Source organism: Coturnix japonica, chromosome 2, assembly GCF_054131305.1.
Source record: "Coturnix japonica strain WE chromosome 2, WE-NBRP24, whole genome shotgun sequence".
Lineage (NCBI taxonomy): Eukaryota > Metazoa > Chordata > Aves > Galliformes > Phasianidae > Coturnix > Coturnix japonica.
The window spans coordinates 86,366,220-86,379,186 of record NC_140664.1 but is presented as its reverse complement, the minus strand read 5'-3'; the positions used below and the strand labels follow the sequence as shown (position 1 = coordinate 86,379,186).

Here is a 12,967-nt window from a genome sequence, read left to right as displayed (position 1 = left end):
AGTGCTCCATCACCCTCACCATAAAGAAGTTCTTGCGCACATTTGTGCGGAACTTCCTATGCTGAAGGAGAACTCTTCCTCTTTCTCCTTGTCTTATGGACAGTGTACACAATGCAAACCTATTCATGGTTGCATTGTTGCCTCATTCTTCATCTTGCCACCTTGGGCATTCCTTGAAAATGGTCCAACACAAAGGTAAAAAGCAAACTTCCTTGGATTACTTGTGACACTCAATATTCAGTTCCAATGCATCACAAAAAATGCTTTTTATGAAGTGAGACATTTATCTCACTTCCTATGTAGAAACTGAATGAATTATGATGAAAATTATCTATGAAATGCAAATATTGTGCAGTATTTCAGAGTAAGTCCTAGATTTCTCTTTGTATAACTTTTTGTATATTTGAGACACTGCTACCACAGTTCAACTAGATGTGTTTGTTCTCAACACACCTGTGAAGGAACCACTAACATATAAAATTATGTACTGGAAAAAGGTAACTTGAGTGATTTCATAACCATCACATCAGAACTTTAGGATGCAAAGGACAGATAAAATTTAACTTTAAAGTGAGAAGTTAAACTATTAAATACATATTTTTTGTTTTCACTCAGTATCTATGCTCTCATTGTATAAAGAAGTTAGTAGTGCTCAAGATTAAATCACAGAATCATAGAATCGCAGGGGTTGGAAGGGACTCAAGAGATCATCGAGTTCAACCCCTTGCTACAGCAGGTACCCTAGAACTGGTCATATAGGTAGGCATCTAGACAGGTCTTAAATATCTCCATAGAAGGAGACTCCACAACCTCTCTGGGCAACCTGTTCCAGTGCTCTGCCACCTCTGTCATAAGGAAATTCTTCCATATTTTGGTATAGAACTTCCTATGTTCAAGTCTTAGGCCATTGCTCCTTGTCCTGTTGCACCACTGAGGAGAGCCTGACCTCATCCAATTGCCTCCCAGCTCCCTTCAGGTATTTATAAACATTTATTAGATCTCTTCTCAGTCTACTCTTCCTCAGGCTGAAGAGACCCAAGCTACCCAGCTATTCCTTATACAGGAGATGCTAGAGGCCCCTTATCATCATTGTGGTCCTCCACTGGATTCCTGGATCCATGTACTTTTTGAACTGGTGAGCCCCAAACTGGACACAATAGTTTAAATGTGGCCTCACCAGAGCAGAGTAAAGGGGAAGACTTCCCTTGACCTGCTAGCACACTCTTTTTAATGCATCCCAGGATACCACTGGCCTTCTTGGCCACAAAAGCACACTGCTGGCTCACAGCCAACCTGTTACTGTACAATCTGAACCTTAGCTTTAGGGTAAATGAAGCACTGACAGAAAATGTACAAAACAAGACGTGATAATAACTGCTATATAGTACAGTCACGAGAAAAAAAAATATATTTTGCACAGACAGCCTTGATAATGGTGCTTTTATCTTTGCAAACAGAATAGCATTTTAACTGATGTATCTGTTAAATTTTATTCTAAATTGAAAACAAACTCCCAAACAAAAAGAAAAATCCAGCATATGACATCCTGACTGCATTTATGATCGATTAACTGCAACTGTTGGCCTTGGCATATATATCTGATTCTTAATTAACATCCATAAATAGCAAACAGCAATCTAGTTTCATTACATTCCTATTTGATTCCTATCTTTCTGTGACACTCCTCAGAAATTTGTTTGAATATCAGTTACCTTCACCTCCCCAGACCTCTTTCCACCTACTATCCTCATCCTTCCCTAACAAGCACTTTTCTTAGTTTTCATATGTTCATTCAGTTTCTGCAATGCCTGGCCATGGGGGCTTCTTGCTTTCAACCTTCCCTATTGCAGTCCATGAACATTCATTTTTCTACCTGATCACAGTATGAAGACAATTGTGATCAGTCATTCAGTCTGTATCTCCTCACTCCATAATGAATACAAGAGTGAGAGGTGAAAAACTAAGGGTAACTTATAAGGGCTCAAACTGTTGCATCATGCTTTCCCAACAGAAAATTCTTCTCAGGTCAAAGAGCATCTTACCAAAAACTGTTAGTGATATTGTTGGCCCAGAAATCTTGTGTACTTGAAAAGTGAAAAACTACCTACTGTCCCAGGACTGTCGACTTTGAATTTGATTGCAAATCTTCTTTTAAAATAAAGAAAAATGTTCTGAGAAATTAAAATTCTGCATTCAGCCTTGCAGTGATTTGCTTTCACTTGAAATGATGATGACATTTCAGGTGACAACTCACCATTGCTTTGCAGAAGGAGGCTGTCACATTCCATTAGACTTTCCACAGGAAAGGGAATCATTCCTTTTGTTTTATGGAAGCTGAATTTGGGCAGCCACCCTGAAAGATGTGACTCAGTCAAAGGGTACTAAGAAGCAAGGGACTGAAAAAGACCAAAATGGCCCAAGGGAGCAGGGAGCAGAACATACAGAAGAATACTAAAGAAAACTGAAAAGCCAAGGTAACGTCAGGAGCAGCAGTAGGAGTGATGGGAAAGCGCGTATACTTTGTGTCAGACAGGAACAGTGTATCATATAGGAGACTGAGGAAAAGCAAAGGAAAATAGGGAACTAATTTGCATCTTCAGTGCCCATTGTTACATCTCATATCAGACCTGTCAGCCCATTGGAAAGCTTTGTCTCAGTGTATGTGACTCTGGAGCACATGCATTTGTAGATATCTGCTCTACAAATACACTGGGCGGCATGTCCCTGTTCCTTACTCACTGCAGCCTTGATTCACTTCTCTAACTCCTGCTCCTAGCAGAGGATCTATCCACTCAAAGCACATTTCTGCAAACAAGAATAGCCACCAAATGACAAGTGAAGCAATGTCTGAGAAAAGGCCTCAGCTTTCTTGCTGCTGCTGACATTCTGTGCATCATCCTTAGATAGTTCAATGACTATGGCCCATTTCTCCCTTTGACAATCTTGGTTCTAGAGACTATCATCTACTAGCTAAAAAGTGACATCACACCGCCTCACATTTCATTTACTGCTTTTGCACACTGAAACAGCGCTGCTTTAAAGACGCTTTTGTAGTGATGCTGCCGAAGTCTTTTGTCATGACCTTGTAATACAGCACGGCAGTACTGCAATTTCTAAATGTATTTCTTAAAATACATTGCATGGGGCTTTTGCCCACACACTGCCAGTGAAATTCTCTCAATTACAAAGAAAATCAAAAATCAAATTGGAAATGCAGGGAGGCAATTTTCCTGCTCCCAGCTACACTGTCTCCTGCTTATTCGAGAAAATAATGAGAAAAACACTCTAATAAACGTATTCAGTTTTAAAGCATGAAGTATTACAAATAACTGTGGGTTCTGAAAAGCACATTTTTGGCAACTTACTTTCACTGGCTGAATAGTCCTGTGGATCAAGTATCCCTGATTCTTGCAGTGATCTAATACAGGAATCCACCAGCTCCAGACCTGTAGTGAGCTCATCTTCTATATCCTTTTGACCATCTGTAATAACATTAATACAAAAAAAGTATAAGAAAAGCAAAAGATAAAACTAGCTACGTGCTATTATGTACATACATCAGTTACAGCTGATGAAGGAATGGAAAACATATCAAAATGGCATGTTCAGAGCAGGCTGGGCACATTGATCCAGGAGAGTTATGCTGCCCTTTAAAGTTTGGCCTTGGATTAATAAAAACAAATTAAGAAAGCACAGGTCTTATCTCAAGAAGAACCTAATGAACCTAACTTAAGAAGACCAGTACCTTCTCTCAAAACTTTGCTTTATTCTACATAGATGCTCCATTTGCCAGCCCTAACCACTTTTGCTAAGTTCTGCTATTATTTCAGCAAGGTTTTCAAACAGTAGAAAACACCCAAGTACATAAACGCACGTTTTTCTCCCTTCTACCTTATGTAGGAAGTGTATTCTTTATGGGAGAGAAACGTACTACATATATAGAAAGTACTACTATATATCTACTACATATGAATAGAGTACTACTATAATGCTGTTCTCTAATGATAAGTTTATTACCTTGTGTTTGCCAGTGAAACTGCTCTTCCGTTGAACTGCAAAGAAAAAGAAAAAGCGTTAACTTTTTATGAAATGATTCAGTACTGTGCCACCAATCTGCAGATCTAAATATATTCAGAAGAAGCTGACCTAAGAATAAATAGCAGAGTTTACGAAACATTATTTTACTTTTTTTTTTCTTTTCTTTTTTTTTTTTTTTTTCAGGATTCATTCAGCAGGGAAGAAGCAACTTTATTTCTTAACTAAATAATTTAAAACATACATGCAGAAGCCACTCTTTTAGTTGCTATGTAGAAAGCAATGTTGCTAATTGGATGGGAAATTGGTAATCACAGCCTGAACTTCTGATTAATCAGCTGAGACAAGTGTCAGGTCAGCTGTGGGAGCACAGGTGAGAGTAATGTAGCTGTGCTCCCAGAAGGGGTGGAGCTTGACTCCACCTCCTCTAGGCCTCATTTAAGGGCTGACCACCACTAAGGCAGCATCTCTCTTGGAGATTGCTCTCTGGTGAAGATTGCCTCAGCATTTCCTAGCAAAGGCATCCGTATTAGTGAGTTTGTCCTTATAAATAACCTTTTGAATATGTGTTACCATCTTTGTATCATTCTACCTGACACAAAGCTAAACTGTCAACATTGTGCAACTTTTGGAGATGATATTTATTTCATTACCTCAGTTACCCACTTTTTTTTTTTTTTAATGAATTTACATCATGGTTCTACTGATCATTGTGTACACTTTCATTATCCAGACATGCAGCTACATTATTTCAATTGGCATGTCTGAGAAAGTAAACTTAGAAGCATCTGTGCTTTCATATACAAGCATTTAAGCAATGGATGGTCTTAATTTATAATACTGAGGATGCACACTAGTGTACAGGTTATGACTGTATGTTTTGTTTTGTTTTTTCCCTTTAGTAGATAAAATGAAGGATATGTTCAGTTAGGCAACAAGTACTCTTTGCTCAAAGGCATGATGTGCCTGTCCTTCACTACAGATCTTTCTTACAAGCCAAGAAAACAAAGAGGTTTGAAATCACTCAGAATACTTTTAATAACAGTCAATTGATTATTATAGTCATGATTAAAACCTTTTTTTTCTGGACATCTTTGCATTTATTGGTAAAATAAAAAATCAACAGGAACAACAACAAAAATAAAAGGGTCCAAAGCAAAAAAACATTTGTCTTGTGTCAAGAATAAATGCTCTTCCTAGAAACACATGGGTTTTAAATCGCAAATAGTTTCGTCCTTTCCTAGTAGATGCTCAACCACTTATGAATATGTGAATAGAGCTCCTTGCATTTATGTTCTGTGGACAAGAATAATGTAAGTAAAATGAAATGTTTCTTTTTGGCTGAAAATAACCTAAGTTAATCATTGATCAAATTTGGTAGTTTTTTTTTTTTTTTTTCCTTAAAGGATAATTGTCTAGTTTACATATAAATAGTACTAAAAGCATGTTTTAGTTTCCAGCTGGCATCACAAGTGTTAATCCGACAAATTCAAATCTACAGATCATCATCAATTTCCAAATATCATCCACCTGTGGTTTATGTTGATGATGATGGTGTGGGGTTTCATAGACTAAGAAGCTAGTCCTTCCATCAGGCACTCAGCTAAAACGTTTGCATTCGAGTGCATTGAAGCTAATAATATTGAAGATAAACACAGCCAGAGTCTTCTGGCAAATAATTATAGCAAAGTACTGAACTGAAGAGATGACTTTAATTGAAATTGCCTTTTCAAACATAGCCGTGACCCCATTTGGTGGTGACAAGGGACAGTGGCTGTTTTTGCAGTTCCTTTTGCCTGACTTTCCAAACTGAAGGTTCAGTTGGAAGCAGCAGATGTTTCAAAGCCAAGTGAGCAACCTGAAAGTATTCTTCCTTTCTGGAATTAGGGTCATCCATAAGAAGCAGCTTATATTTCCCTGCTATACAGACCCACCTCCAGTAATGAGTTTTCTATGTAAGTGATAGATACTACCACAAGTGACACCACAAAATTCAATACCTTGGATGGCTTTCTCACTGGCAAAATAAATTCCTAAATCTTGCTGGCAGCAACACTGAGTGTCATCTCATCCATGCCAGTAAGAAAAGAAAATCCAAGTCTACACGCAAAGAGCGAGCTATCATCTTCAGGAATTCCCTTTTCAAGCAGTAAATTCACATAAAGTGTAGATCCTTGTTATCACCATGGTACTGATACATGAAGGGAGTAGTGTCTGATCAGTAGTGATCACTGAGTGTATTCATCTGAATATATACTATATATTACTATATATATATACTATATAACTATAGTTTGGTTTTTCTGTTTTTAGTCAATCTTTTAAAGGCACAGCAATGTTCTTTTAATATGGGCTGTAACTTCTATAGTGAAGAAAACAGACTCGCCAACAAAATCTTCATCCTAATGTTAACTTCTGATCCAGCATATTAAAAGTGTTAACATTTAGATATCCCAACATATTTTGATTTGGTTTGTTTTGGTTTTTATTCCTCCTCTTTTTTAAAAACAAGTGTTTCCTGCTCATGGATGGAAAGGATTCCTGGCTGAAACAACCAAGGATGTCTTGCACAGAGTCAATAGACTGTCACACAGGTGTATCAAATCTGCATCACTGAGTAAAATCCCTTCACCGCGTTTCTCTTTTAAGTGTTCTCCAGCTTTGAAAGAGATCAGTGCAACTGACAGTATACTGACATCAAATGCTTAAAAAAAGCCCAGCAAAATAAATATAAAAGGTATTCTCGCCTTAATTAATTTTTCAGCACATTGAGCAAAATAGAGTTTTATGCTTTGTAGTTTTCCTACAGATAAGATCATTATTCCTGTGCCTCATTATAAAAGTATGCAAACCCTACTAACTTTGACTGAGAAGTCAATAAAATTAAAACACTTTTTTTGAGAAGTTCTGAACCAATCTTTTCTGAGCTCAAAAACGGAGACTTTTAACCAGCATTACATTACTATAGTATAAGAAAATAGGAACATAAAATACTAATTTAATATTAAATCAGGGAGATATAATTATTAGCTCCCTTAACCCAAAACCATAAAACAAATAAGATTTCTTTGTCGTATTCCTCTCATCACTGGTAGTCATTTAATCCTATATATATTTCAAATGTTCCAATACAATTAAGATGGCAATTCTGCTTCATTCTATTAGTGTTATACAAAAAATCCTGTGTCACCATGCAGCTGTATAGAATTTTGATGTAAATATATTTATGTTGTCTTTAGAAATAGAAATTATTGAAGAAGATACCTGGGAAGCAAAATAATGTAAAAATAAGGAGATAATGCCAAAGAAACAATGACAATGTCAAAAAAATGATATTTCTTCATGAAAATAAATGAATGTTCTTCATATTCATCTTGAAACTGCTGAACATATCTTCTCTAAGTATGTGCTACACTTTGCTCAAAATTTTACGCTTAATATCTATGTATGCAAGGAAATATTCCAGTAAAAGTTCTTTTATCTCCATAGGTAGGTATGAACAAAGTGAATGTCCACTGAGTTGTTATCTTGACTCCAGATGAACTCAAACGTTCAGATGTCTTCACTCAAGCTAAGAAGACAAAAAGAAGATGCACTCAGAATGCCTGTTTGAGGCAGCATTACATGAACGGAGCACTCTGGGAGCTCCACCTGTCTCCGCAGTGTGAAAAGCTCAGGCTTATATGGAGTAGTAACTATGCCAAGTTTCTGCAGTCACCCAAAGATGCCTGACTGTTCCCAAAAGTTTGTTTTTAGGCATGGACAGAAAAATCACTATCCGAGCTACAGTGTGCCCAGGAGCACATGACAAATGGGGCCTTTGGTAAACTCAATTGTTTTTTCATGTATCTCAAGCAAAGATAGAGTGGGTATCCTCATCAAGTGGACTGGTAGAGATCCAAGGAGACTGGCTCCTTAGAGGCCGCCAAGCTGCCCCAGAGCAGCTGGCACCAACAGAAGTTTCAAAGCAAGTTGAGAAATGCACGGCCATCCAACTCCTCACCCTACAATTTACAGGAGTCCAAAGCAGTTTTGGTGGCTTGCAAGTGAAAACAAGCTCATGAGACATATTTACATAAAAGCAACCTTCATTGCAGGTAACCCAGAGGTGGGGAACACTTTGGCGGAAGAAAATCTCCCAAGATATCCTTAGACAGTCATAGAGTCTGGACTAATACCCAAGGATTGTCTTTCAATGCAGGTACTCCATAAGGATGGAGAACAGAGGGACAGGGTGGTGGTAAGGCAGAGATCTCTGGGAGTAGGAGCGGGGTCTGCATCAGGATTGGGTCCTGAAACAGTGACCAGAGGCAGGATGTTAAAGTTCACTTTCTTTGACCCCTGCACACAAATATGTTGGTGCAAATGAACATCAGGGCACACGGCTATGTTATTCAAGTCACATGCCTTATTGACCTTTACAAGAGCACTGCAGCAAAGACCTTTATTTCTTGCTGGGAAGAAATACAGGACTTTAAGTCACTCTTTCTAGCACATCTCTCAATTTATTGCAGAGCCTGCATACACACTTTAAGGGCAAACCCACACTGTTGTATTCCTTTGATTACCCAACAAGTGTTTGTGCGCCAATTTGTGTGGAAAAGTCATTAAGTTTCCAGTTGTCATTCAGTTTTTTGAGGAAGTGCTGCAACTATCTGCTACATAAGATGGTTCTTCCTATTGTTTTCTAAAGCAATTCATGAAATTATATCTAACCCTACTATACAACAGCTATAAAAGGACTTTTACGAGGAGCTGAATCAGCTACAATCTTTTCAATTACTTTTGCAATGGAGCCTCACAAACATAGCTGTATATAATTACAGGCAGATACTGTCTCACTGATTTTTAAATTAGTATTCTGGAAGTTCTCTTTTGAGGAAGGTGGAACAGAAAAGACTCAGATTTTTCACAAAAAATAAGGAGGTTGAAAAGCTCTCATATTCTGGATCAAGCAAAGGAGGAACAGGTCTTAAATAATCACTATATTTGTTTAATATGTTGTAAATAAACTAACCTTTGGTATCAACTGACTGAGACAAAAAAGCAGGGCTATGAATAAATCTGATATAATTCCTATCAATTACTGCAGAAAAATATCCTAATTGCCATCCAGTTCCATACTATTTCTTGGTTGCTCAATTTAGAATTACGTCAGAATTTCTTACTGCAGTAATCTCCTCTATAGATGTGATGCTCTCACCTCTCCTAAACCACACTCTATTAGTCAGCTATGGTATCAAGTCAGCTATCACATCAACAAATCCTCTTGATGGTCCAAGAAATCTAATTTACTACTTTACAACAATCCTCAAAAGTGTAAAATAAATAAATAAATAATAGGAAGAAAAAGAAAAAAAGAAGTAATAAAGAAAAAGCCCCACTCCTCAAATCCCACAATACTTTATTGATCACTGACCTTTTGTACCGTTTGAATTTCAAAGAAACTCTTACAACTGTTACAGAGTTCCTCACAGATAACAGTGCCAGAAAACTAGCATAGTCTCCTTCTGTATTGAAGACCCATCTGGACACCCACCTGTGTGACTTAGTGTAGTGAACCTGCCTTAGCAGGGGGTTGGACTTGAGGATCTTTTGCGGTTTCTTCCAACTCCTACAGTTCTGATTCTGTGAAAACTGTTGGTTAATTCCCACCTGTACTAGAAAGGCCTTGCTACAAGTACCTATGAAGAAAGGGAATTGCTTTTTCTTTTTTTTTTTTTTTCCAGACATAACTTTACAATTCCCCAGGTTTCAGAAAAATAAATAGAGGAAATTTGAAGCTCTATAATGAGTGTTTAGTATTTATTTCCAAAGATACAGGGAATTACGCACAAAATTTCCTTAAGATCTCAAAACTGATGCGGCAGTGTGCAGATAGATACACTTCCCTTTAAAAGTGGCTTTATTTAAATGTTCCAGACTGTTTATATCCACTTTTCATGCACTGATTGTGCTTAATAATAGATATTCTATTTCTTTTTACTTGAGATTTAATGCTCAACATGCTGCAGTAGTATGAGCACAATGTAACCACAGAGCATGCACCTGCAGCAGTTTTCCTCTCTGCCTAGAGTACTGCTAACGTATTCACAAAGCAGGCAGCAAGGCTGCTATTTAATGGAAAGAGCATAACATAGTCCATTTCCTGACAGTTTGTATCCTCACTCCTGAAGTAGTCAACAAGAGGATCAATTCTAACTGGTTGAGTATTAGACATGGAGGTTGGTGGCCCGGCATTCAGCACAGGGGTTCGAGCTTGATGATCCCTGAGGTCCCTTCCAACCCAAGCCTTTTTATGAGTCTATGAAAACATTTACTTAAGTTTTGATTGAACTTTGCCACTTGGAAACAAAACACTTGCTACTTAGCTTGCCAGAAGCATCCAGTTTTCTTTAGTTTCAGTTTTGCCATTAGTTTCCTGTGTGAAAACTCTCTGAAATATATCATGGAGAAGAATCTGAAGGACAATACATTGGAATCCTTGCTGTGCTTCATTTTAAACTTGGAAGCAATAATAATATTGGAGAATCTAGAATTACATAGCTCCTATTTCTATTCTTCCACAGATGACCATTTATATCTCCTGGGGCAGACAGGGTACAGACTTAGGTAACCCTAATTCTGAATCAATAAAACCATTCTCATGCTCTTACTTAGAGAAGCTAAAATCAAATAAATTAATTCATTGTGTCATTTCCCTTAATTCATTAAATAATTAAGAAAAATGATGGTGGTTCACAAATAGGAGAATTTCTGATAATAAAATAGTGTAGTTCTTCCTGTTTGATTCATTAGCTATTTGTATTTAGGTAAGGAGTTCATTTTCAAACTGCAGTACCCGAACAGGAACACAGTGAAAATTTTATTGTGCTTTCAGAGAGTGTCAGTTTGGATAGCACTGTACAATTGTTTTTGCTCAGCTACAGTGATGGATCTCATCAAATCAAGCATCTAAATAATAGATTCATACAATCACCCAGGAGCTTCCCTGAAAGTAACACCTTCTATTTTATGATGTTGGTGTTACGGCAGTAGATGTTGAACCTTTCTGCCAGTATTCCATTTCATTTTGTTGCCATGTGACAGATGGCAGGAGAGGGGCAGTCTGACAGAATGGCATCTAACACAGAAGTCAGAATATAGCAAAGGTGTGTCACTGAATTCCTCCATGCAGAAAAAATTGAAACCATTGATATTATTCAGTGATACTTGGTGAACATTTGTGGATACCAAACAGTTAATGTCAGCACAGTGAGGCAGTGGATGGTGCATTCCAGCAGTGGTGGCAATGATATGAAAGATAAGCCATGTTCAAGAGGGCCATGCACAGCCGTCACTCCACAAAATGACAAGTATCTCTATCAGCTCATCAGCACAAATCGGCAGACTACAGCCAGAGAACACCATGAAGAGCTTAATAGCAGCTTCAGTACTTTGGGAACGATAGTGGTAACATTATAGTATCATAAAATTTGTGCCAGATGGGCCACACAAATGCTCACATAGGAACAGAAAGAACACTGTTGACCGTTTCCTGGATTTCTTCATTATTGGTTATGAGATACAGTGTCACCACTATGAACCAAAATCAAAATGGCAGTGCACGAAGTGACAATATGAATTCGCCATCAAAGAAAAAGTTCAAGATGCAGCCCTCAGCAGATAAAGTGATGTGTATTTTCTTTTGGGAAAGGAAAGAGAAAAGGAAAGGTAAAGGGAATAGGAAAAGGTAATGGAAGAGGGAAGGGATGATCTTTATGGATCCAGATTTGGTGCTTTCTGTCTTCCATCTGCTTGGGCTGATGAAAGATGGACTGCATGGGAAACATTTTCCTAGCAATATCCCTATCACTGCAGCTGTGAAATAGTGGTTCACTTCTTGCACACATTTTTAGTAGCATGGCATGCAGGCTCTTGTTCATGTTTGATGAAAATGCATAGCTAATGGTGTTGATAATGTTGAAAAACAGTGTTTTGTAACTGAGAATTTGTGCTATCAAGTAGAGTTATTGCACTCTTTTCAACTTTATTTCCATGGAAATAAATAGGAGGCATTATTTTTGGAGTGGCCTGAGTTGTAAGAGACCCATAAGGATTAAAAAGTCCAACTCCTTGCTCCACACAGGACCTCTCAAAAATCAAACTATATGACTGAGAGCATTGTTCAAATGTCCCTTGAATTCCAGCACTTGGGGCTGTGTCCTCTGCCCTGGGAAGTCTGTATGAATGCATGACCACCCTCTGGTGAAGAACCTTCACCCTTCCTCTCCCATGACAGCTCCATGCCATTCCCTCAGGCCCTGTTGCTGTCACACAGAGCAGAGCTCAGCAGAGGCTCCCTGTGAGGAGGCTGCAGCCTCCATGAGGCCTCCCCTCAGCTCTGAGCAAACCCTGGGACCTCAGCCACCCCTCATACATCTTGTCCTCTAGGCCCATCACCACCTTCATAGTCTTCCTTCAGACAATCTCTAATAGTTCCTTGTTAATTAAAAAATAACCAACAATTCGCCCCCCCCTCCCCGAAACTCTATGGATTTGGACTTCGGTAGCAGGGAATTAACTTCTTAAGAAACAAGAGTGTGGTGTAATTAAAATTCCTTTTAGGAAATCATTTCTGTGCATTAGAATATTGCAATATTTCTTCCTGGGAAAGTATGTACTACAGCACATAACAAACATGCATCAGCAACATGAAGTTCTTTATCTCACCTCAGACAGAGATACTTCTGCTCAAGGCTTAAAACTTAAAATGCAGATTCAGCCAAGAGACTCAGACTGACCATCACTTTAAGTAAATTATTTTAAGTGTGACTTAGTGCTATTTCAACCATGCTATTTGTTCAGTATTGTCCTCAGTAGCTAGTAAGAAAGTGGTTTTCTCTGTTTTTTTTGGGGAATGACTCATTCTGAGTTCAGCACATCCTCTGGG

The 12,967-nt window shown here is 38.1% G+C and overlaps 1 protein-coding gene across 23 annotated transcripts in view; it reads right to left on the bottom strand.

Moving 5' to 3' along the window:
- The window catches only part of CTNND2 (catenin delta 2), a 587,225-nt gene that overhangs the window by 278,088 nt on the left and 296,170 nt on the right, over positions 1-12,967 (bottom strand). For all 23 annotated transcript variants that reach the window (XM_085537861.1, XM_085537872.1, XM_085537859.1 and 20 more), the window contains 2 exons: positions 4,018-4,052; positions 3,366-3,482 (listed from right to left, as the gene is read on the bottom strand). In XM_085537861.1, coding sequence (XP_085393987.1) covers positions 3,366-3,482; positions 4,018-4,052 — 152 coding nt within the window. The remainder of the gene's footprint in view (positions 1-3,365; positions 3,483-4,017; positions 4,053-12,967) is intronic.